Source organism: Stegostoma tigrinum, chromosome 3 (assembly GCF_030684315.1).
Source record: "Stegostoma tigrinum isolate sSteTig4 chromosome 3, sSteTig4.hap1, whole genome shotgun sequence".
NCBI classification, from domain to species: domain Eukaryota; kingdom Metazoa; phylum Chordata; class Chondrichthyes; order Orectolobiformes; family Stegostomatidae; genus Stegostoma; species Stegostoma tigrinum.
The window spans coordinates 54,753,655-54,780,847 of NC_081356.1; the positions used below are offsets into that span (position 1 = coordinate 54,753,655).

The 27,193-nt window shown below is 39.4% G+C and overlaps 2 protein-coding genes across 9 annotated transcripts in view; one reads left to right on the forward strand and one right to left on the reverse strand.

The window, feature by feature from the left end:
* LOC125450720 (SHC-transforming protein 3) overlaps positions 1–20,507 on the forward strand; it is a 218,444-nt gene extending 197,937 nt beyond the window's left edge. For 7 of the 8 annotated variants that reach the window (XM_059644608.1, XM_059644607.1, XM_059644605.1 and 4 more), the window contains 2 exons: positions 5,686–5,981; positions 18,748–20,507. In XM_059644608.1, the coding sequence (XP_059500591.1) occupies positions 5,686–5,981; positions 18,748–18,876 (425 nt within the window). In that variant the 3' untranslated portion in view covers positions 18,877–20,507. Of the gene's footprint in view, positions 1–5,685; positions 5,982–18,747 lie in introns of those variants that run through there. The other variant, XM_059644609.1, reaches the window with a different exon arrangement.
* LOC125450689 (sphingosine 1-phosphate receptor 3-like) overlaps positions 19,536–27,193 on the reverse strand; it is a 32,507-nt gene continuing 24,849 nt past the window's right edge. The window contains exon 2 of the transcript XR_009445569.1: positions 19,536–25,746. The gene's annotated coding sequence lies outside the window, so the exon portion shown is untranslated. The remainder of the gene's footprint in view (positions 25,747–27,193) is intronic.

Below are 27,193 nucleotides of genomic sequence, written 5' to 3' on the forward strand. Positions count from 1 at the left end.
CAGATGTGAGAGTGGTTAGGTTGGACTAAGAGGGAGTCATGAAGATGAAAAGGTCTGGAGCACATCAGGTCAGTCTGAACTGGGGTGGGCATTAAATCTCCAGGTTGTCAGAGAAAGTTTAGTCAAGGTGTTGTCAAATCAGAGGAGTTTTGGTTAAAAATGTATTCCAATTTGGTGTGTTTAGGTCAGGGATGTTGGGCTGGGCGGAAGTGTTGTGTTGGTGTATGGATTTCACATCAGGGGATGATTGTTTGGTGGGAGGCTTTGTTGAGGATGGAGCAGGTATAGGCCAGCAGGGTACTCGGGTCATTGGAAGGGTGGAGTTGTTGGGTCAGAAATTGACTAGGTCGGCTTGGAATGGGAGGAATGATGTTGAGTCAGGTATTGTCACCTAAGTGCTAGGGTCTGGTCTAGTTGGGTCAAGTCTTGACCAAGCAGCCTATCAGCCATTTTAAAATAAAAATTAATGGGTAATTCAGTTTATCAACAAACCAGCTAACCAAAATATCACAGAACCCACATTATGTGGTTGTTTGGGCAGGCAGTGGGAATTGGAAAGATCATTTTTAAATCCAATGGGGTAAAGGCGAAAAAAGAAGATATGACAGGTTCTTCCAGAGTTGCCCTGTGTTCATTGTGTACAGGACCCCGACCTCAATTCAAGATGTTACTCCACTTATTTGTTACTTTCCCCTGTCCAGCAAGACTCAAACTCAGATCGCACATTCTCCTTCCTAGCTTCCTGGTACCTTCCTGCCTGAAAATTCCTGGGATTTACCTAGATCTGGAACCCATCTTCACTCCTCAGCTGCAGCAGCCCGAGTATTAAGTTCCAATGCTGCTGGAACTGCTCACCCAACAGAATGAGTCCGATTTTCACTCCCCAATGTCACCTGGAATGAAGTTTTGCACTTGGATGGCCTTGTTTAATTATGGTTTGATCAGAACTGACTTCTTTCAGAGGTGTTGAATTATACCCCTCTGTACAATCCAACTTATCACGTGACTGAAGTTACATATAAGTCAGACAGGCTTGGCAGGTCTTCTGATGGATGTTAAAGGATCAAATAGATTTTCATGGCAATATGGCAGTTCCACTTTAGTTAACACAGTTCATAACAGGTCATCACAGACTTTAAATTTATGAGCTTACTTTTGCCAAACTATTAATGTAACCTCTAGTTTACCATGGTTTTCAACTAATCACCTTTCACATGGAACTTTAGTAAATATGTTTATGCACACAGTGAAGAGACTTTGATAACATTCTTGTATTGCTATTTCCTCAGTAACTCAAGATTATTTAAATAATCCCAATCTAAAAATGTGTTTCATGTCATATATCAGACGGTTGTTGTACAGATCATTCATAAGTTTAACCCCTATAATTAATTCTATAATTTTACCTGAAATAGGTGTGTAGTTCTGTGACTTTCTTGTCACATCTTTTGAATTTGTCCATCACTCTATTTAAAACAAAATATCTCCTCAGTGTCCACTGATCCTCCTGTAATTATTGCCAGTGCTTCCTGAATCATCTTAATGTGTTTCAACATTCTTGAATAAACACCATTCAGTGCCAGCTTTGGAGGTCTGTTTGTTCTGACCTCCTTTATAATCCTTTGGCTTTCCATTTGACATTTCATGAAGTTAGCTTTGATATTCCACTGTTGGAGGATGACCTGTTTATGTCTTCCTTTATGAGTTCTTTGAGGAAGAAATCACTCAAGATTATTCAGAACTTTTGCTGATTATCAGATTTTAAGTCTTCTTTGTCGTTTTGTGTTCTTTCCACTTCTCTCCCAGTCCCCTTATTGTTGTAGTATTGAAATCAGTATTTATCTTTGCATCAATATTTTTCTTCCTCACTGATTTCATTTGTAATTTGTTCTTATACAATTTGAATTTCAGCTTAGTGAACACTGCCTTTTTTCAGCTTAGAACATTTGTCTAAGATCATGGCAATGATTATTAAGTAGCCTCTGAATTAGAAGTGAAGTTGAAGTGAGACTCGAACAATTTTTAAATTGAAGCCCCATCTGCCTGGTAGTGGCAGGCTGCAGGAGATGAGTGAGTGCCCTACTGTTTTTGGGACAGTGGAAGATTGACTGGTGCTACTGTCCTGACTTAATGTAATGTGGAGGTGAAGCAATTCATCCCCCTCACCAGAGTGTAACAGCTTCCATATCCTCTTTCTTGTCGGAATTATTTACAAATATCAGGTCAAATTAAATACTGTCCCTCATGGCTTTTATGTACTGTGGATTGAAACATTGCATGTACCGACTCTCACTGTAAACTTCTTTAATCTCATACATACAAAACAGCTGCCTAGTAAGTTTAGGGCAGCAACAAAGCCTATTTAAAAGTCTTTTTAATATGTTATTCTGATTTTTAAATCACTTTTTTCTGTTTTTGTTCTGGCTATTGACAGCTTTCAAGACCTACAGTTGCACCTTCTGCTGTGGGGCACACATTTATGGCCAGTTCTAAAAAGACTATAACGGGAATATTTTTTTTCATCTGTCTATTTAGAAGGAAAAAAAGAGGATTGTATGAGGAAGAAGCTGTTCATGCAACAAGGATTTATTTGGCCCTCTTAAAAGGGCACTAATAATGTCCTTTTTTTCCGTTTTCTCCAATGTCATGTATTCTGTTTTCAGGGTGAAGCACACATGGAAAGAAGAGAGGCAACTGTATACAGCTGTTTGATTTCAGATTAAAATTATGTTTGCACCAGAATTGATATTTATACAAACTGCAAGAGAATTTTTTCAGAGGGTCTATCTAGTCTGAGACCTCCCCCAGCACAGACTTTCCAAACTGGATTGCAAGCTTTGAAGTACCAATGCTGCCAAGTGGCTCATACCAATGTTGCACAGCAAAATACTTTTTATTTTGATGGTGTGTGGCTTGATAGACTGTTGCCTGAATTCTTAACACTGCTCCTGAAAAAAATAAAACCTAGGTTGGCTTTGTTTGGATAAACTGTTTTCCCACCTCCGCCCGATGCTGTACAACTGTTCGCTTGCTTCTCCAGTCAAGAACAACAGCCCTCAAAAAGTGAAGCCTCTTTCCCCGCCACCCCATAAACAAGCACCGGACATTCACTCCAGCGTAGCATAATACCTGTGGCATCAAAATGGGGTCACGCCACCAAAACATTTGGGACGCAGTTCCCGCTGGGGAGAATACAATACTCCTCCATTTCCCAGACTGAAAAACATAAACCAATTGAAATCTGAGAGGATGTGGATTCCACCCAATATTGAGCCCCACGCACAGGTGGTCAATGTCTTACACTTTCTTGTCTGCAGAAAGTTACGGCAGAAATATTTACAGATCTTTAGAATTACAATGATGTGCTTGAGTTTTATTATTCTCGCTTACAATGTCTAGATTGAAAGAAATCTAGTTACCAAGACACTTGCAATGAATTCTTCTTGAGTGGCTATATGTACCAATGATATACCTACATTTGCTAGAATTTTAACTGATCAAAGGAAACAGCAAGTAGAAGAAATTTTCTTGCGTGCAGGGCAGCTACAACTCTATTCTCTACCAGGTTAAGTGAAAATTATGGGGTAAGACCACAAGCAAACAGGACAAATTCGATTTAATCAATTACCAATCTATTATTCTACTTTTGATCATTAACGAAGTGATGACAGGTGTCGGACAGGGTGCCTGTCAAATAAGCTGCATTGCTATGGAAGCCGCTAGCCTTTTGAGTTATTAAAGTTACATTTACACAGGCGACAGGTAATATTCATCACACTCCTCCTTAGTATCTTTTAGATGGTGGACAGATGGTCAGGGCTTTGAGTCAAGAAGAGAATTACTTGCTGCAGAATTCCCAGTCAGTAAACCTGTTTTTCTAGCCACAGCAGTTATAGTGGACAATTCAGTGATAAGGCTATTGAGTGTGAAGTGTTAGCTTCCCTCTTGTAGGCGAGGCTATTAGATGATTTTTCCTTGCTACTTATCAGCCTAACAGTTTTCTAGGACTTCTTAACTGTTGGTGTGGATTGCCTCATTATATGAGGAGTTGAGAATGGACCTGTAAATTGTGCAATATTCATTGAACCTCCCTCCCCACTTTGTGGATAGGCACCCTTTCTTTTGTGTTAAAGGATATGATGCAGCTGAAGACTGTAGGGCCTCAGATACTGGTTTGAGGAACTCCTATTGTGTTTTCCTGAGGCTGAAATGTTTAGCCACCAAAAGCTTCAAATATCTTCCTTTGCACTATTTTGAATCCAACAAGTGGAGGGTTTTCTTCTGACTCCCAATCCTATTCCCTTTGACAGAGTTTAAGAGCCACTTAATCACCAATAATCTGCTCACTAATGCTCAGCATAGGTTCTGCCAGGGCAACTTAGTTCCAGACTTGCTTATAATCTTGTTCCAAGAAGAAAACAGCAGAATTCCAGAGGCAAAGTGGAAATTACTGCCCTTGAAATTTTAAAGGTGGCATTTGACTGATTGTGACATATAGGAAATCTAATATAATTGAAGTAATTGGGAGTCAGGAGGAAACCCTCTACTGGTCGGAGGCATATCTAGGACAAAGAAAGATGGTTGTGGCTTTTGGCAGACAGTCATCTCAATGTCAGGAAATCACTGCAGAAGTTTCAAAAAGCAGTATCCTAGGCTTCACAATCTGCTTCATATCCTGTAACACAAAATGCGAATGGTCAATGAATATTGCACAATTTTCAGTTCCATTTTCAACTCCTCAGATAATGAGGCAGTCTGTGCCACATGCAGCAACTCCTAGGAACTCTTACACTTGAGCTAATAAGTAGCAAGGAAAAATCATGCCATGAGCACACCATTTAATGACTTCTTCTGCAAACATGACTCTAACCCTTAACATTCAATGGCCTTATCCTCACTGAATCCTCCACCATAAATGCTATGGCCAGAAAAGAAGGTTAGGGATTTGGGAATTCCACAGCAAATCATTCACCACTTGACTTCCATACCCCTGATAATCTGTCCACCGCTATAAAGCACAATCCATGAGTGTGCTGGAGTACTCTCCACCTGCCTATCTAATGTAGTTCTAATATATTCAAGAAGCTTGTAGGCCTCCAGAACAAAGCACCTATTTAATAGGCATCACATCTGACATCTTCACTCACTCCACCCATTGGTGCACAATGCAATAGGGTGCATCAAAAACAAAATGTAATGCAACACAACTTGGCAAGATTGTTTTGACAGCAACTCCCATACCAGTGACTTCTACTACTGTATCAGATAAGAAAAGCATTTGCATTAAAACAACACCACATTCCACTGTACGCCATTTTGACTTGGAAATAATTCATAGTTCTTTCATTATCACAAGACGAAACTCCAAGAACCCACTCTGTCATTCAAGGTGCCCCTGCACCACATGGTCTACAACAAATCAGCAAAGCAGCTGATAGCTACCCTTACCAAGGGCAATTAGAGATAGATAATAAATTTTAACCTTGTCAGCACCATCCAAACCCAATTCCATAAATTAGATTTAAAAATTACACCATCATTGTAAGTGCAAACTAGATTAATGATTACAAGAGGTGGATTTTCTATAAGAGAAGAATGTAGATGAGGAAGAACAGACTGATGGAGCAAAAACTGCCCAACGGATAAGTTAATGTTATGTTTTGTTTCTTGTTCCCACTATAACAGAACCATTTGAAGATGCTTTGAAACTTCAAGCAGATGGGCAGTTTTCAAACAAACCTTTATCTCTTCCATCTGACAGTCCTCATTTATCTAAGACAACCACAGCAACAGTGAAGGAATGCCTTGAGGAGGAGCCATGGTATCATGGGGAAATGAGCAGAAAGGATGCAGAACAGCTCCTGGCAACTGATGGTGACTTTCTGGTTAGAAAAAGTACAACCAACCCTGGATCCTATGTATTAACAGGCATGCATAATGGTCAGGCAAAACATCTCCTCCTTGTAGACCCGGAAGGAATTGTAAGTAACCACATTGAAAACATGTAATGTTAATAATTTGATTTTCTGAAATTCTGGGATAAGTTTGAAAATTCTCTTCTGAGGGATCTATTACACAACAGAATGCATTGATTTTTATTTTCTTAATGGTAATTTTAAAACAGGTTTTGTACAGAGATCAGAGATAATGGGAACTGCAGACGCTGGAGAATCCGCAGTAACAAAATGTGGAGCTGGATGAACACAGCAGGCCAAGCAGCATCTTAGGAACACAAAAGCTGACATTTTGGGGGTAAGGGTTTAGGCCCGAAACGTCAGCTTTTGTGCTCCTAAGATGCTGCTTGGCCTGCTGTGTTCATCCAGCTCCACACTTCGTACAGAGGTCGTGTTTTTAATGTTTAAAAGTGAATGATGACATGATAGTAAAGAAATTAGAGGTGGGAGTACACTATTTGGTTCTTTAAACCAGCTTCCATTCAAGAAGTCATGACTGATGTTAAACCTCAATTGCATCTTGTAATCTTCCTTTATCACTTGATTTGACAGTATCTGAAAGTATATCAATCGTTGTCTTGAATACCCTCAACATAGGAACATCCATAACCTTCTGGCACAGAGATTTCCAAAAACTGACAATGCTTTGAGTAAAAAATGTATGCCTGATACTAGTCCTAAATGAGTGATCCTTTATTCTAACATCATGACCTGCTCACATCCCCCGAGGAAAGCTTCTGAAGAATTTTATGGACTGGAACTTAATTTGTTCTGGGAAAGTCCATGTTGAGTCATGTTTCTTGGATGGTTTTTCATTGTAAAGCCTTCTGACTTTTCTTGCTGTATCTTACCAAGCCCATTTCATTAACTACCTACTTCCTATGGTGTCTCTTATGTCTGATTCCAGCCCCATACAGTAATTCCTCCCCATCAGCGAAATCATGAATCGTGAAATCACCTATTTGCGCCGTAAAAAGTTACCAATCATTTAAAATCCATAGACAAAACTTGCCTGTCCGTGACCACTTTCACATATGCAGCAGTCCTGCTCTCGCTCTCCACCTGTTCCAGTGTGCAGCTCTTCCACTCAACCCTCCACGAGGAAAAGGACATTGGTCCTTGGGAGTTTGAGGCTTCCTGCTAGTAGGACGTAGGGAAGGTGGACGTATTATCGGCCGGGAGGGAGGCATACATATACCGTCCACCCTCTCCCACACCCAGTAAGTACCCATAAGCTCCCCCAACAACGAACCTGATATACAGAATTGACTGCTTTTATCGCTAAGTTACAATACACTATAATTGTTTTAATTTTAATCTTCTAATTTTATTATTTTAACCCCAAACAAACCTGGTGTCCAGGAACCTAACCCTATTTTTACCATAATTTATAAAACTGTACACTCTCAAATTCATCATTCGTCGGGGTCTTCAGGAACGGATATGGAGAAATTACCACCATTTGCTACAGTTTGTCACTGCTGAGACAACCTGGAATTGGCCTGTATCCCTTATGCCCACACGATCTTTAAAAGCACAAATACCAGCACTGTCAGTAGAGAGCTGCCCTGCACAGTTTTTGACATTTGTCTTGGACGTGGTAGAGAGAGAGAAATCCATGCTCTGTTTTGCAGACAGGGACCTTGTGGACTGAGTGACCTAGACACGAGGTTTCCTTCACACTCCCACCACAACCACCTTACCACCCAACTTCCCCCACCCCCGCCAAGCAGCAGAGAAGGCCATAACACCAGACCATGCTAATATTGTCCAAGGTGGCCTCCTGCGGTTAAAGCTGTCTCAGCCATTTGGACGAATGTCCAGCACTCTTGAAAGATAGCCAATAACCTTCTGTGTTCTGCCAGTGTAAGTAGCATCCCTTTTCTCCAGTACCTCACTCACTCTATCTCTGCTACTGAACCCACCCCTCACGAAGACCATGGTCGACCATTCTTACTAATTACTGGCAAACCTATCCGCATTCGCTGTCACCCATCCCATCCCCTGACAGCACTAACTTTACACGCCTTCCACACTGCCACTCACTCATGCAGGACACCTCCCCACCTGCACCAGAAGTTACAGTTGTGCCACCCACTTTCATCTCCCTTAATATCTGCCCTTCTCACATTCCAGGAGGAAACTAATACCCAATAGGGTAGAAAGAGTCAAGAAGGGTGGAGTGTTGCCTGACATATATCTCCTCAACCCTATGTAGAAAAGTTCCTGACTGTGGCGGTGCTGCTGACAATGTCCAAGCCCCTGGACTGATATCAGAATATGCAGAGACATCCTGAATAAAGGAATTAACTTGACTTGAGTGAGCTGACAGCCATGACAATTCTGCCGCCTTTGTATGCGCGGTAAGAGTGTTGGATCTCTGCCTGAGGGTTTAAAGTGCAAAAAGACAATGCAAAACAACGATAGTAGGAACTGCAGATGCTGGAGAATCTGCGATTACAAGGTGTAGGGCTGGATGAACTCAGCAGGCCAAGCAGCATCAGAGGAGCAGGAAGGCTGGCATTTCGGGCCTAGACCCTTCTTCATTTCTGAAGAAGGATCTAGGCCCGAAACGTCAGCCTTCCTGCTCCTGTGATGCTGCTTGGCCTGCTGTGTTCATCCAGCTCTACACCTTGTTAATACAAAACAGGAATCCTGTTTTTACTTAATTCACTCACAGGATGCAGGCATTGCTAGCAGGCCAACATTTGTTGCCCAAATTGCACTTGAGAGGTGGTGGTGAGCTACCCTATAATCCACTTGGTTTCTGAAGAAGTGTCCTGACCCGAAAAGTCAACTTTCCTGCTCCGCTGATGCTGCCTGGCCTGCTGTGCTCCGCCAGTTCCACACTGTGTTATCTGTGGGTATCAGGTGTTTTTTAGTGGTCTTGAGTAAAATACTAATATTAGCTCAGACTGGTTTTAAGTTAATCCATGTTGATTTATTCAAACATTGCCAAACTATGTGGATGAGGGAAGGGCAGTTGACGTGCTGTACATGGACTTCAGTAAAGCCTTTGATAAGGTTCCACATGGTAGGCTATTGGAGAAAATACAGAGGCATGGGATTGAGGGAGATTTAGCAGTTTGGATTAGAAACTGGTTTTCTGTAAGAAGGCAACGCCTGGTGGTTGATGGAAAATATTCAGCCTGGAGTCCGGTTACCAGTGGTGTGCCTCAAGGATCTGTTTTGGGACCACTGCTTTTGTCATTTTTATGAATGACTTGGATGCAGGCATAAGTGGATGGGTTAGTAAGTTTGCAGATGACACTAAAGTTGGTGGAGTGGTGGACAGTGTTGAAGAATGTTTCAGATTGTAGGGAGACTTGGATAAACTGCAGAATTGGGCCGAAAGGTGGCAAATGGAGTTTAATACGGATAAATGTGAGGTGATTCACTTTGGGAGGAATAATAGGAAGGCAGAATACCGGGTCAATGGAAAGATTCTTGGTAGTGTGGATGTGCAGAGGGATCTTGGTGTCCATACACATAGATCCCTGAAAGTTGCCACCCAGGTTGATAGTGCTGTTCAGAAGGCTTACGGTGTGTTAGGTTTTATTGGTAGAGGGATTGAGTTCCAGAGCCGTGATGTCATGCTGCAACTATACAAAATGCTAGTGCGGCCTCACTTGGAATATTGCATGCAGTTCTGGTCGCCCTATTACAGGAAGGATGTGGAAGCATTGGAAAAGGTGCAGAGGAAATTTACCAGGATGTTGCCTGGTCTGGAAGCAGGCCCTATGAAGAACGGCTGAGGGACTTGGGTCTATTCTCATTGGAGAGAAGGAGGCTAAGAGAGGATTTAATAGAGACATACAAGATGATCAGAGGATTAGATACGGTGGACAGTGAGAGTCTTTTTCCGTGGATGATGACTTCAGCTTGTACAAGAGGGCATAGCTACAAATTGAGGGGTGATAGATTTAAGACAGATGTCAGAGGCAGGTTCTTTACTCAGAGAATGGTAAGGGCGTGGAACGCCCTGCCTGCCAGTGTAGTGAACTCAGCCACATTAGGGGCATTTAAACAGTCCTTGGTCAAGCATATGGATAATGATGGGATAGTGTAGGGGGAGGGGCTTAGATTAGTTCACAGGTCAGCGCAACATCGAGGGCCGAAGGGCCTGTTCTATGTTCTATGTGGTCAGCTGATGCCCGTGATCACTAAGTCAGTGTTATGAAGCCCTTTTTAAAGCCATTTCAGTCATGAAAGTCCCAAATATAATTCAAATGATGCATTTCAGATATTAATATTTCGCATTTTATTTCATCATGACAATAGTCTTTGGCAAATGCATTTGGTAAATATCAGTGATCAATATAGATTTTTGTAGTAATTTTCAGCTATTTACTATTTGGATCATGAACAATAAGCAAGTAACAGCTAAAGTAATCAGAAGGTCATCTGTGAATATGGGAGCAGTTGTAGGCCATTTAGCCAATTGAGATTGCTCTGCCATTCTGTAAGAACCTGGTTGATCTTCTAATGACCTCAACTTCATATTCCTGTGCAACCCCATAATCCTGGACTTCCTTGTCTATCAAAATTCCATCTACCTCAGCTTTAAATTAATTCAATAACCTAATCTTTCCTTATTTTTGAATAAGAACCCTATGACAGGAAAAGATTCTCTTCATATCTATCTTTAAAGACAGACCTTTTATTCTTAACCTGTAACCCTTAGTCCTAATCTCCACCACAAGAGGAAATAACCTCCTGATATTCATCTGATCAAGTATCACCCCAACCAGATCTTGGGCAATAAAGCTCTTCATCCCAGGAATAAGCTGAGTAAATCTTCCTAAGCTGTTTCTATTTCGTCCTTTTTCAAAAGAAGACCAAAGCTGTACATGGTGCTCAAGACTTGATCTTATGAAAGTCCTGTACAGCTGGAGTAAAACTTCCCTATTTTTACATTCCATTCCCCTTGCAGTAGTCACAAGTAATCCATTTCTCATCCTAATGACATGCTGTACCTGCATAATAACATTAATCTTCTAGGACACACAGATTCCAGAAAGCCACTGGATCTGAAACCTCTGTGGAGAAGAAAAAAGATTGATGTTTCTGGTAAAGATGATCTTTCATCGGGACACAAAAGACAGAAAAGAACATGGCAGTTCTGCTCAAAGGTCATCTCAACCTGAAATGTTAACGCTGTTCATCTCCACTGTTGCAACCTGCCCTGTTGTCTATTTCTAGCATTTTTTGATATTATTAAAGATTTCCAGCTGTTATGATCCCACTTGATGCTATTAGTGGTCAACTAATGAATATGACTTGAAAAATCTCTTTTTACTTCATGAGGTGGTCTTTCACTGAAACACATACACACAATGGTGCAGATTTGGTTTTAAGAATAAAACAGAAGTTTATTACACAAAAAATGAAGATGAAATAGAATATATCAAACTATTTACATATAATCAAAATTAATTCTTTAAACTTAAGTTTTTTTTATATTAATTCATTTATATTAATGAGGGCATTGCTGGCTCAGACAGCACTAATTGCTCATCCCTAGTTGCCCATTGGGCAATTAAGAGTTAACCACATTGTTGTGGCTCTGGAGTCACATGTAGGCCTGACTAGGTAAGGATGGCAGCTACCTTCCCTAAAGAACATTAATGAACCAGATGGGTTTGTTGTTTTGTCTCTCCTTAAAACAATTTAGACAACTCCAACCAGAATATTATGAACAAATTTACCCAGGTCCTACAATACCAAAGCAGTCAAATTAACACAAACACAAGCCACTATCAAAGCAAAACAGTTCCACTTTATTAGGAACAAAATTACAATAATCTCTAATACTAAACAGAAAGCCCCTAATCCTATTTGGCCCCTTAAGGTTACAATACTTGCCAAGTCTCTTGCAAATTTACACAGTTGCTTTCTCTGTGGCTCTGTCTCTGAGTCTGTGACACTGCTTTCTTCCTCCCTCTTGATGGTCAGCTGGTACAAAAGAGAAGTAAAGCACAGGAACAGACCCTTCGGCCCTCCAAGCATGTGCCGATCATTGTGTCCTAACTAAACTAAAAAACAAACCTTCTGCCTTTATTTGATCTGTATCCCTCTATTCCCTCCCTACTCCTGTAACCATCCAAACGCTTCTTAAATGTTGCCAATGTGCCTGCTTCCACCACCTCCTCTGGCAGTGCATTCCAGGCTCCTACCACTCTCCGTGTGAAAAACTTACCTCACACATCTCCCTTAAACTTTTGCCCCTCTCACCATGAACCTGTGCTCCCTTGTAACTGAAACTTCAACCCTGGGAAAAAGCCTCTGACTATCCACCCTACCTATGCCTCGCATAATTTGGTAGACCTCTATCAGGTCTCCTCTCAGTCACTGTTTTCCAGTGAAAAGAATGCTAGTTTTATTAACCTTTCCTCAAAGCCAGTGCTGCAGAGACTAGGCAACATCCTGGTGAACCTTCTTTATGCTGTCTGCATAACTTCTAAGTCCTTCTGGTAGTGTGACAACTAAAACTGCACATAACACTCCAAATGTGACCTAACAAGGGTTTTATATAGCTGCAAGAGGTAATGGGAAATGCAGATGCTGGAGAATCCGAGATAACAAAGTGTGGAGCTGGATGAACACAGCAGGCCAAGCAGAGTTCATTCAACTCCACATGTTGTTATCTTTTATGTAGCTGCAACATGTTTCATCAACTCTTGTACTCCATGCTCCGGCCAATGAAAGCAAGCGTGCCATACGCCTTCTTCACCTTGGCCACCTGTGTTGCCACTTTTTGGGAACTGTGGACCTGCACATCCAGATCTGTCTGTAGATTAATATTCCTAAGGGGTCTGCCATTTACAGTATACTTCAGACCGAAGTTTGATCCACCAAATCCTCGTATTTGTCTGGATTCAACTCCATCTGTCATTTCTGTGGCCAAGTCACCAATCTATCTATATCCTGTTGTATCCTTTCACGGTGATTTTAGTTTTTGTACCAATCTGCCATGTGGGACTTTATCAAATAGATTACTAAAATTCATATAAACTATATCCATAGCTCTTCCCTCATAAATAATCTTTGTAACCTCTTCAAAAAATTCAATCTAGTTGGTGAGACTTAACCTTTCCCAGACGAAACCATGCTGTCTGTCACTAACTAGTCCATTTCCTTCCAAATGTGCATATATCCTGTCCCTCAGCATCTTCTCCAAGAGCTTCCCCACCACAGATGTCAGACTCATTGGCCTATAATTTCCTGGATTATCCCTGCTTCCTTTCTTAAACAAGGGAATAACATTGGCTAATCTCTAATTCTCTAGAACCTGTGGTCAAAGAGGATGAGAAGAAATCAGCTAATACTTCAGCTATTTTCTTTCCCTTGCCTCTTGTGATAACCTGGGATAGATCCCATCTGTCTCTGGGATCTAACTACCTTAATGCAATTTAGGATACCCAAAACCTCCACCTTTAATATATTGACATTCTCTAGAGTATTCACACACTCATCCCTGACCTCAATGTCAGTACATGTCCTTCTCCTCGGTGAATGTCAATACAAAGTACTTACTAAGGATCTGCCTCTTGCCGTGCTGTTCTCCTTGGAAGGCGCCAGACAACTTTAAGAGATTCCAAGTGCAAGGTTTGCAGGTGAACCCTGTTTTTGTACCCTTCAGAAAGTCTTCTGGAACTTTCTATAGTTCTGGTCAATCAGGGAGATAAATTTAGTAGTTTGAAACAAGAGTCAGTCATTTAGATGGCATGCTGCAGTTCGTTTCTTTGTGCCTTTCTGTCTGGGCTCACCTTAGCTTCGTGAATAAGTTGTTGGGGTATGTCTGACCAGAATAACTGTTGTCTTTTGCAATATGCTAATATCGTTAGCATCTGGCTGTTTCTGTTTGCACTGTGTCTGATGTGCGGGGTCTTGTGATTTTAGAGTTTTACTTGGCCAATGTACCCAGGAGGGCGCTGCAGGTTTTCTGACAATCGACAATGGATTCATGGTCGTATCTAGATGCCTAATTCCACATTTTTATTCAAAAACACCACGTAAAATACAATTCTGTTTATTGCTAACATCATCACTTTACAGTTCTCAAACACGAGAAAAAATTCCCTTATCTATCAGATACATACAATTGACTTAACTGTTCCTTGAAGTTCTTGGTTTAGACAGCTTGGTAGACTCTTTCTCAAATATTCACACAAATGAACATAGATTTCTCAGCTTCAAATTTGCCAGCTCCATCTAAACACTCTAGTCTTCAGCTTTCAAACTAAAATCTTTACACTAATGTCACATGTTTCTTAATTGTTCTTTCCACTCCATTCTTCAGAAGGAGCTGTGTTCATATGGCTAACTCCAATCAGGATTTCTGCAAACTGCAAAAAAAAACTTTCCAAGCTAAGCATTATCCTAACTAGATTTTACTTAAAGAATCCTTCATCCTGAAATGAATTGAGTGAACCTTTATTGATGTACTTGTATTTCATCCTATTTTTAAAAATGACCAAAGCTGAACTTAGTACTCAAGATGCAGTCTTATCAAGGCCCTATATATCTGCAGTAAAATTTCCTTTACAAAAGCTTTTAGAAGCTTAGGAAAAGGAAAATGAATTCCTGAGACTTCCAACTGAAAGCATGCTAATGCTCTTTTATGTTTATACTTTATCATTCATTTGTGGGTCAGGGGCATCTCTGGCTGGCCAGCATTTATTGCCCATCTTTAGTTGTCCTTGGGAAGGTGGTGGTGGTGACCTGTCTTCTTGAACTGCTGCATTTCACATGCTGTGATTGATCCACAAGGTCCTTAGGAAGGGAATTCTAGGATTCAAGTCACTCTTACATGTGTAAAGTCCTTGACTTGGATACATCTCCCTCAGAGCCAGCTCTGAGTGAACAGAACCTCTGACCCTCATGTTCTTATCTGTCAGCCAGGGCTTCTTGATTGGGCTGGATTAACAGCGCAATTAAGGGAATTCATATTCTATAAGGTCCGGTTTTCGCTATGGTTTTCTTTATTATTGAATTACGAAGATTAATTGTGAGCTTGACTATGAAAAACTTCGTTATTTTTATAAAGATTTTTATCTTCTATCCTCTTATTTTGCTTTGTGGAGATATTCTTTAATTTTGATGAATTAAAGTTGAAATATTTCTAAATGTTTCAAAATTATCCGTCTATTTTGCTATAAAAATTGTTTTCAAATGCTTAAAGACGTTGAAATATTTTAAAACAGAGAAATATTGCTTTAATTTCCCAAGATGGAGGAAAGATTATTATTTTGTGCTGTTTTCCCTTTCTTCTTCGTGATTTTTACACCCTTTTAAACACTGCCATTTCTGCTTCTCTGAACTCTATAATCTATTTATCATTGAAACAATTGTGTCTTGCTGATGACAGTTATTAAAGAAGTAATTCCAGTTGAACAATAAAGGTGTGTTTTTCACTTCAAAGCAGTATTACTAATAAACTCTTCCTCTGTCTTCAACTTTCCCATCTTCGTTAGTTGATTTTTACGCTATTTCACCAATTTTCTTAACCAGTATTCTTTTTGTATGGATTTTAAGACGATGTAAGAAAGCTTATTTGCTTAATAAGGTGATTTAAACCTTCTGTTAGAATCTCTGCCTAGAGTTTCTCCTTAGAAGTAAATATTCTCAACCTTCCTCTTCATGGCTGAACTCACATTTACTATCTGGCATTAACTGCTATCCAAGGTAACCCACGTGGATTATGCAAAATTTCCTCTTGTGGCTCTGGTAATACTCTGTATGGTTTTTCCAAGTTTTTTTTATCAGTATGTTTCACTACATCTACCTGTTTTATGATTTTACAGTCAGGATTAGTACTACTATCTTTGCTGCTGCTCTTTTAACCACTGGTTACAGCATTTACAAAAGTTGACAGGCTGTGTGTGCTTTTGAGCCTCAGAATATGTAAGGATGCAGTTTTCTTACGAGATTATTTTCAGGTTTTGATCCTTGGTTGGCTGTGGCCTTTGTAGTACTGAAACACGCTGGCACTACACCATTGACACATCTTGAATCTGATTAGCTCCTTCTAGGAATGAACGTAAAATCCTGACAGGCAGATCTTATCTCCTGATGTCACTTAATCATTTCAGGTACTAACTGCCCTGTGGTGACCATTTAACAATGTCATTTACATTAGATTCCCTAAAGTGTGGAAACAGGCCCTCCAGCCCAACAAGTCCACACCGCCCCCTGAAGCATCCCACCCAGACCCATCCCCTTATAACCCTCACACCTCTGAACACTATGGGCAATTTAGCATGGCCAGTCCACCTAGCCTGCACATCTTTGGACTGTGGGCGGAAACCGGAGCACCCGGAGGAAACCCACGCAAACAATGTGCAAACTCCACACAAACAGTTGCCCAAGGTTGGGATCGACCCTGGGTCCCTGGTGCTGTGAGGCTACAGTGCTAACCACTGAGCCACTGTGCCGCTTAGGCTTGTGCAGGCTTTACTCCTGGAGCTGTCACTTTATGCTTAGAATAGTGATATTGGATGGAAAATGCAAATTTGTCTTTGCCAGACATTAAATTGTGTTGTGCAAGTTGAGTTTGCCACTGATCATTTTCTGCTGCTTTGTTTCTTTCCATTGATTCTTCAGTGTTGTCATCAAATAAGTTGAGCATCTACTTAACACTTGTCAAAACTTACGAAACAATCTCCAGGAATATGCTAGATGCTGAATTTAGTCCACAAATCATTGTGTGGTACTATATCACACCTTTATAACAAAAGTTACAAGACAGTGGCTTGTGTTATCTGGAGTTAGGTCCATCTCATGTTGAGCTTCATGATGATACTAGTGCCTGGATTTTAGGAAGTGGATACTTAGTTAGAATAAAAATTCAATTGACTGCCTTAAGATAATGCCATTGTCTAATTTTATAATTATTGTGCTATGCAATGATTAGACCCAGCAGGGGCGAAATCTTCTTTTGAGAGTTGCTGACCATCAAATCATTGACAGCTCTCCAGTGCTAGCATTGGTACTGGCAGCAGAGACCACCACTGGTAGTGCAACATTCCCTGAGGTTGGCAGGTTATGGAGCAGAATTGAAAGTTGAGTTAGGGTCTTGTTGGAATAAGGCTGGCAAATCCTGGCAAGGGAGTTCTGGAGTAGCGATTGTTAAGGCTCAGGGGAGGAGAACCCACAGGGAAAGACTATTTGCAAAAGCCTCAAATGAGCGCAGGAGGATCTGAAATCAGGCCTACCACACTAAGAGCTTCCTCTGTGTTGGTAGGAGAAGGCCATTAAATGACCAATAATGACCACTTAACAGCTTTCTTGGCACCTGACTGATTCAGCAAAATAGTGCCTCCTGTGGTAAAGTTGGAGCAGGAGACCCTAGACAGTGATCTATTATTCTATTTCACATCACCTTCTACTTGCTCATCCAGTAGAGTTTGCAGTAAGTGGAGAATCTAATTCTGTCCATTGTACAACACTGACAATATTAAAGTGTTAATGGATGTAAGCACTTTAAAGCATTATTACCTTATCTATAGTAACACTTTCATAATAGATACAAGCAAAGTAATTCACTTGCTTCATTGTGAAAGGATTTTTAAACTTTGTAACCCTTTTCCATGTCATTCTGAAGTGAATATGGGTGAATTGGTACCAGCCTGCTTTAATGTTAATGTTAATATTCCTGAATAATTGACCAATTTGGCACTTTCATTTTTAGGACTTTTTTCAAAGGCACCCAGAATGAGAGGATAAATGTGTTCTCTTTTTGATTGTAGTCATTCTTACATACAATAATTTTGACTACTCTCAACCCAGTTCCTTATACAGTTACATTCAAATTACAGGACTATCCACATTTAGGTGCTTCCTCAAATGTTGGAAGTTGAGACGGTGGGGTTTGCTACATGAGGAGGTATATGGCTAAAATGGAAAGTTGTCTATTATGCTGGAATAAGGAGGTCCTCTGAACTGGAGCTAAGCAGTGTTGTTTTGCAATTGGTTATGGTAATCCTGGACTGTACATATCTGATGATGACATTAAAAAAGAAATAGAAGCATATTCCAATCTCTGTAACCCTTCATACATCAATAAACACAGAACTTTCCCTTACTAAAATTTAAGGACAGTGTTATTCTTTTAAAAAATATCACTTCAACTACTTTAAATCACAAAATGAGCTGCAATTAAATTATTAAGTCACACAATGATACCTCTTCTGTCACTGTAAACATTTGCCTTGTAAATTGTATCATCCAAGTTACTGAATGTAATATGCATATGCTTGTACAGGTCATGCAATTAACATTTTGATTTGATTTGCATCCATTCAAAATATTTGAACAGAATTTGTTTTTAAAAATATTGAAAATATACTGTGACCCCCTCAAGTCTGGAAATCTACTGTTCAGATTCACAGGTTGACTGGAAGGTTTTTGATTAGACTCTCAACATTTCCTACATCGTTTTCATCGAGAATATTTGGAGTCGAAATGGGAAAGTAAAAATAATTTATGTAATGATACATTAGATAGTAAAACAATTTTTACAGCTTCATAATTTTTTATCACTATTTCATATTTTGGGTATATATTCATATGTATAGGGTTTTCCAGTTTGCAAATTTGTAATTAAGCAGTCATTTATAATTTTATAATCCAGATAAGATTTGGTCCTAAGCATTCTGGACTGGAGCAGTGACAGTACATTTAAATTAAAAATAATTAAATTAAACCATAGTCCTGTCTGGAAAATATAAAATGTATGCATAGTATTTTCTGACTCTAAACTTATCATATTCCTTATTGTGTATTTATAAAGGTTCGAACAAAAGATCATGTATTTGAAAGCATTAGCCATCTTATCTACCATCACCGTGACAGCAATTTGCCTATAGTCTCTGCTGGAAGTGAACTGTGTCTGAAGCAATCAGTTGAGAAAAAGCAGTGATTGCCAGAACTTGTCGTGTGATTTTAACAACCTGATGGAAATTGTTACTCCATCATGTATTGTTTAGTGGAAACAGAGAGAAGAAATTTCTGAATTTTGAGAACTGTCTGATTTATGTGAATTGGAATTGTGTGGATCAAAGCAAGCAGGGGTTTTATTTGAATATCTAAAGCAAAAGATTGAGTTGTGAAAAAGGTGTTGTGAAAGTGTTTTATGCTCTGTGTTTCAAGTTGAATCATTATATTTCTAAGAGATATTGAATCATTTACTATGGTATAGATGAAATGCAGATATCTAGCACATCTGATGCAGAAATTATATTTTATGTTCTTCTCAATGTCTTCATCTGGAACGTTTTACTACAGAAGCACAATATTTAAAAGGAAGATATTTAATCAAAATTACTTTAATTGCAGCTACTATTTTAAGGAATGACAGTCTTTTAGAAAAAGAATCAAAATCTTCAAATACCTAACTGGTGATAAACCTGAGATTGATGTTGTCGTTTATTTTGTTTTTGAAGATTTAAAGGAAACTTTACTGACAGTGTGTTTTATGACTGTGTTGTTTTTATCTGAGAAATTAAGAACATGAGAACTATAATGATAGAGTGCTATTGCTAAGTGGTTATTACATAGGAACTTCACTTTGAATGTTTTTCATTTACTTGCAGACCATTTTAACTCTTGAGTACAAAGTGCTTTTGCACATGGATATATAATTGATATTGGTATGAAATGAACACTGTACATTTTAAATACAGCTGATGAAAGTAATGGCATATTAAACATTTATTGATAAGCAGATTTATCTGGCTTATTGTGTGGTTGGATTTAGAGAAATTGCTTATTGCGCACATTGAAATCAATCAGAATCAACCACAATATGGTACAATTAAGTTACTTAAAACAATTCTTGAATTTGTATAATTATTTCATTCTCTGAATTGAATGAATGTTACAGTTTTCTCATTGTTGTAAATTGTAAGTACCAGAGCATTTTGATGTAATAAACATACAAGACAATTTTCAAGATATTTGCTTAGCAGCAAGTCCTATTTAGCTTATTGAAAGCTTACATAAAACACGCACAAAGCCTGCAATAGATTAGTTCTTTGTTGAAATCAATTGGTAAACCAGCAGTTGTTATTGGTTGGGACAGCTTTCCTCACTATATTACTGTACCAAATCCATCGCTACCAATCATTGACACTTTGATAAGTGTAGTAGAAGTCAATAAATGTATTGGCTATTTTGAAATACTATACTTCATTGAAAATTATGATCAAGCTTAGCACAAACATGAAATCAATGCCCAGCATCTGGCATTGTTGTCTTCTTATTTAACTCTTAAAATTCTAGTGTTTTGCTTCTTTCAGAGTTCATCGTTATTCAGTGCAGTGAGGGTCAGTGCAACACTTTTAAAACAAAATAGTTGCTGAATTTAGGAGAATTAATTTTACAAGTTCTGCCAGGCAACACTGAATCTCTAGCTCTGCTACAAAAACGTGCCTTTTGATCAAATAGTTGTGCGTATCTCAGAGGCTGCTGTTTTGAATACAAATAAATTGCAACATTTTTATCATAAACTGTTTACATTTGTATTTGTTATTTTTTAAAAACTGTATGACTGTTGGCAATAAAACAACAATTATGTGGTATCTCGTGTTTTTCCTATGGAACTTTCATTAAAAAACTTTATCCATGATGAAAATTTTTCATAAACCTTTGACATCCTGTGCATTAGCTGTGCGGTTCTGTTGATGAGAAAACCAGCAATACTAGAAACTGAAATAAGAAGTCTTTTATTATCTAAAACAGAGTTTGGCTTTTCTGAAGGAGTTATTAAATTTGCATCCTAGCTTTGTATGACATTTACTTCAGTCATAATTACACATCAATAAAGTACTGACATTAACAATTTTAAATTTTAATTTTATAAGTAGTTGTTTTATTTAGTTTTTCAAGAACACGATGATCTGCACTAAAATGAAAGAAGAAGCTCTTGACTTATATGAAAGCAATCTAAAAATGTATCTAATTAGAATATACCGTTTGCCACGAATATAAAAATGTTAATGAATTTTGGATAGCTTGAAGTAACAGCTTTGTGGGAACACTAATATTAAGTTGGAGGTTATACGAATGCAGAGTAATGTTTGATGACAGATGGAAGCAATTCAGGGACAGATTAATTTGAGTATTACCTTGATTGAGCAGATTCTTATGAAGAAAGGTTGGACAGACAAGACTTACATCAGCTGACGAGTAACAGGTGATTTCTTTGAAACATATAAGATCCTCAACAAGTCTTAATAAAGTGGCTGCGGAAAAGAATATTTCATCTTGAGGGAGAATCTAGAAACTGTTCAGATTAAGGATACATGTATTTAAGCGAGAGATGAGGAGACTTTTCTCAAAGAGAGCTGATAGTCTCTGGAAGAAGTTTTAATATTTTTAAGGTAGAGATGAATAGATTATTGTTTAGAAAGATTGTCAGGTGTAGGTAAAAATGTGGAACCACCAGGTCAGCCATGCTGTTACTGAATGACAAAGCAGGCTCAAAGCACTGAGTGGCCTAGTTCTGCTCCTAATTCATATGTTTATATATTTTAACAAGGAAGTTAATCGATGAAGTAAGTTTGGGTCTAAGCACTGCCCTCAGGCCAACATGATTAATCCTCAACAATTACTACCATCTTCCTGTGTTCTAGCTTTGACATTAATCATGCTTTGATATGCTACCACAATTTGACAAATGATGTGAGGTGTTTATGATAAAACATTCTAAGAACAACACTTGACACAATATATAGTTTTTTCCAGGTTTAACCCTCTAAGCAATGAAAACTTTTGAGATAGAGTTCCCGAAAAAAGTCAACCTGATCTTCATGAATGATTAATACTGGAATATCTGTCTCTTTGCATTGATCAAATTGTTTAATTTATCTTCTTCTACAGTAGTATATGCACTTTTACTATATCATATAGATGATGGAAGGTTATCCATAACTGCCTTTATCTCCAATCACCACCATTATTCACTCCAATCACAACCTCCCCATTCATTCATCACCATTACCCATTTCAACCATCCTGCTACCACGCCCTATAGCAACAGCTAACATGCTTTGCAATAGGAATTGTTGATGTGATTAACGTATGGGAATGGCCCCTAAAGCTCATAGTTAAACAGTAAACTTTGCAATTATTATTTCTTACTGATCTTTAGATCTAATATGCAGTCGTGGATGAGTTTAATCCCTTGTTCTCTCAAGTTGCTCTATTACTGAAAATTACTATCTTGATTGTATAATTGTTAAATTTTTTTGAAAGTCTAGGTCATAACTCTAAGTACAACAAAACATCTCTTTCAGCCACTAGATGGCAACTTAAGATCCAAATTACTCTGATACACCATGCAATATAAGACCCAAACAGCATGACGTAGAGCAGATTATTTTCAGGCTTTCAGCAATGTAGGCAATGATGAGAACATTGAAAGAAAATACAGTGAAATGACAAAGTCAGACATCCAATGTCAAGGAAAAAATTCCAATTTCCCCTTGAAGGTTTAATTGGAAACTTCTAAACCTATCCAGTGAGCAGCAAATACCTTATTTCCATATATTTGCATCTTTATTAATTTAATAGCTAATCTCACCTCGTTTCTATGGAGTTCTCCATTCTCCCCTCAGTAACTACACACCACAAATTACAATTGAAAGTCAGAGTGGTTACCTGTGCCACAGCAAATTGCTTGCTTCTCTGAGCCTTCATTCAACCATTGGACTAGGTCATTAAGGGAATGGCAATGGTGAAAGTCAGCACATCTAGACAGAAGGGTGGAACCTCACACTACATAGGAGGGGAATAGGATCTGAAGGAAGGTGGGATTGCCAAAATCCAAAACACCCTATCTAAATTTTGAAGTCCATAAATGGATAACAAGGTCACTGCAAATTGCAAAGCCATGGCTCAGAGGATAAATTAAAGAATTAGTAGTAAAATATAGGGGCTGCATGGATTGGGGAGAGTTTGAAAGGTAATTGGGATGAAGGGACCATAACACAAAAGGGAACGTGAAAGAGGCGGGTGTGGAATCACTGCTAGTCTCAGGCAGAGCCCTCAACTCATTCACCAAAGGACATGAAACCTAATCAACCTTGCACCAAACGTAATGTGCAATATGGAGACAGATTACCTGCCACCACATGCAGATTGTATGAAGTAAGTTACTGTTTTTCTCTTCAGGTGTAGGGTATTTTTTTCATGTTTGATTCTGCTACTGTCAATTATATCCATCATGCATACACCCATTCTGTAAAACCACCCATCTGCCATCAAATTGGATTAAATTGAGAAGTCATTCTTCTGGCTGCCATGAACATTACAAACTCAACAATGATATGAGCTGTGTGATGTAGTTGTAATGTCACTAGCCTAATAAATTAGAGATATAGGCTAACCATTTGGGATAAGGAGAGTTTGATACAAGGTTGATTTGGTTTCATGTGCTCGATGGGTTTAAATCCCATCACGGCTGATTGTGATATTTTAAATCAGGAAAAGAAAATGGACATGCACTCACATTTTCAATTATAATGGGTGTCTAAGTATTGATAGTCTAAGCAGGGCAGGCTCGACCACAATCTTGGCTCATTGCATGTCAGCTTGATGTTGTTGAATATTAATGCAGTGCTTTGGCTTCAGCGATCAGTATAATAGCTCAAAAACTTGAACGCCTGATGCTATCTGCAGTCAAGGAGTTGGTTGCTTAAGAGATGAACAATGTTTGTCCATTACAACTTCATTCATGTCTGGGATGTCTATAGAACATGCTCATGTATCAAATGAATGCGACGTTAGCAGATCTGACAGTTACAAAAAAGACTAGAGCAGACATTTCAAGAGTGTCAGTGAACATTTATTCACAAATGTAGAAAGGAACTAATCTGCACATGACCCTATTTTCAAGGAAGCCTTGGTTGGTCAGCCCAGGGAGCTTGGGTCAAAAGGGCCCAGAGGAGCTAGAGAAATCCTGCCCAGATGTAGGTTTACCCTCCTCAACTTGGACTTCTGCAGGCATCAGAGGCAGGGGTTTTGGAGGGACTAGACACCCTAGAGAATCATGACAGGGAGCTTCTGTATGTCTTCTCATCCCAATAGGGCCTTCTGGCACCATCCTGCCTCTCTGAGCGAGGTTGAATGCTAATGGTTACAGTGATGGAATGCAAGTATAGAAGGAAAAAAACCAGTAGAACTGACAAATGAGGTATATTTGTCTGACTTGTTTTGTATACTTTGAAATGGAGATACAGTGTGATCAATATATTCGTTTCTGAACATTACTGTTTTTTTTCTCTCTGAGAGTCCGTGCTCTGGGGAAGCATTGAGTGTGCTCCAACTTGTCTTTTGAGACAACCAGATGCTTGCTGGAGCCAACACAGTAAAGATAAGGTAGATAGTGTGCTCCATCCTTTGATTCAGTTTACCAACTGCCTCTGACAAAGCTGTATACTATTCCTGTGCCTTTCCATGCATGTTGACAAAGTTATTAATGGCCAAGACCATGAAGCATTTCCTACATGAGCTGAGTGATATTAATGGGAAAGCATTGCAGAACTGAACAACATGGCTCACTTGGTTGGTTGGATTTAGAAGTCTTGTTGCAATTTTACCTCATACTGGTTGAGGAGCCTAATATCTGCCACCCTGCTGCTGTTCTCGGCCTTTTGGTTCAGTTGTCAGAGACTTTTTCCATGCAGTGAAACAAAAGGAGGGAGAGATTGAGTATGATGGAAGTGGATGGTAGAAGCATCAGTGGAGATGCAGGGGCAGGACAGGTGGTCATGTCCCCCCATGTAGTGAATAGGAAGTGCAGAGGGAAGGACGAGTTAGTAATTTCAGAGGAGGGAGGGGATGGCAGACATGGTGCATGCGTCGTGAGAGTTGCAGTCCATAAGCCTTGATGAGAGGTGTGTGCTGTGATAGTTAGAATGAATAATGTTAGCCCTGTGAGTGTTAGGTAAAAGATTGAAAATGGTGGTACTAACCCTTGCAGATTGTAGAAGGTCATTCACCTACTTTCAGCACTGCTGAACATTTATTTACAGTAAAGACTGTATTGAATTGGCTTTACTATCTCTATTCAGGCTGGCTGCATATAGTTCATGGATCTTGTGATCTGGAGAAAGAGCACTCCCTTTCTTTTGGCCAATGCACCCACGAGGATGTCAGGTCTCTATCAGAGAAATGGTGAGACAGCTTTCCTTTTTGTACTACCTCCTTAGTTTTAATGATGGAAGATCACAGTTTAAAACCAGTTTATGGCCTTGCAGCAGCTGTTGAGCTGGGATTTAAATATGGTACTAGCAGCATGAACATCACAAAAAGCTTGGCAGCAGTGAACACTTCCCTCACCCCTGCTGATGAAGGCATGAACCAGGCATCAAACAGGCAGGTTATGTAACTAATGAGATGAAGAGCAGATGACTGAGTGAGAAAAGTAAACATGGGCCATGGCAAATAATACACCATAAAAACAACACTTTGCCAAGAAATGGGAAAATCTGGCCTGCAAATCAGAAATTGATGGAAAATGCTCAGATGGTCAGGCAACATTTCTGTAACAGCAAGGTAAATTTAGCATTATGGGCATTAATGATCTCCATTCCTTTGTTGAAATGAAATCAACATAAGTAAATGTCATATGGTTGTTGAGGGTCAATTTTGTTGCCAGGTAGCTGTGAGCTCTCCACCATCTCTTCACTGTTAGCCAGGCACATTGACACTCTCCTGATTTCCAGAGCCTTCTCTCCTCCACTTCAGATGACAGTTCACTTCCTCTCTGTCATATCCATGTCCTCTTCTGTAACAAGGAGAAAACAGAGTTTTGAATGCAAGTAACGGCATGTTTGCCCATTGCATGGAGTTCATTTGGTGAGGGTAAGCATCAGGGAAAGTTTCAGAATTGCACAATGATGAAGGTGGCCATTTGTTATGTGGGATTAATGATATAACTATGCAAAAGTGCTTACTGGCTGAAGCCCAACTGGCCTTCAAACAGGCACTGCAGCAGGCTTTATAATTGAAAATGTGGCAAGAGGAACATATCAGTTATAGAGTATTTCAATGGAAGTAGACATCCTCGCCAGTCTGACATAATTTGGGGAATACCACTTGAGTGAAAGCATTGCATAGCCTCATTCAGGACATATCCTGAACAGAGGGACTCTAGGTCAGCCCACAACAAAACCCCAAAACAAAGCCAAACCTTGGTCAAACAATTAACATTTTCTTCAGGATCTGGGCCAGCAAGCCATCATAGTTGCTGCTAGTATGCAGACTCACAACAGCAAAAGAGTCCCACTAGGGCTGAATTAAGTAAGAGAACTCATAGGCCATTATCCAGGAAAGTGCACAACCTGGAAAGCCCACCTGCATCTGGCTTGAATAGTTAAATTGCTTAGCAACATTCAAATCAGAACCAATCAAAATAAACATCTGGTTAAATGGTCACCTAGTTCTAATGGAGGTTGATACTGGTATGGCTGTTTCAGTAATTGCAGGCCCAGTTTTTAACAAAATTCAATCTGGACTCAAACACTCAAGTTTGCCTAAGAACTTCGCTAGATTGAGAACATATAAAGAGAAGCTTTACAGATTAAGGGTACAACTTTGGTGCTGGTCTCACATGAGAAGCAGCTGGTAGGGTTACCACTGATTGTTATAAAAGGTTCAGGTTAAAATTGGTTGAGAAAGTTTCACCTTGGTTGACTCAACATTTTTCAAATAGAAAATGGCTATCTGAGTGAAGTCCTAAATTAATACTAGCAAGATTTTCAGGAAGGTCTCTGGACTATCGAATGTGCCAAGGCCACATTGCATGTTAGCCAGCAATCAATTCCATGATTCTGCAAGGTCCACCCAATGGTATTTGCCTTATGTGCAGAAGTACAGGTGGAAATCAGGAAGCTGGAAAGAGAAGGGATTATAAAACTAGTACAGTTTGCATTATGGGCAGCAATGACTGTGAAGCCCAATGGGTCTGTTCACTGTTGTGGGGATTTTAAACAAATGGTAAACCTCTTCTTGCAGTTGGATAAATACCCAGTCCCTTGCATAGAGGACCAAATACAAAGCTGGCAGGGGGAGTTGTCCTTTACAAAGCTGGACATGAGCCATGTGAACCTGCAAGTGCAGTTAAATGAGGATTCCCAGAAGTATGCTACAATTAATACCCACGAGGGTTCATACCAATAATATGAGACTGTCATTTGGGGTATTGTCGAACAAACAACTAGTCAGATAGTAAT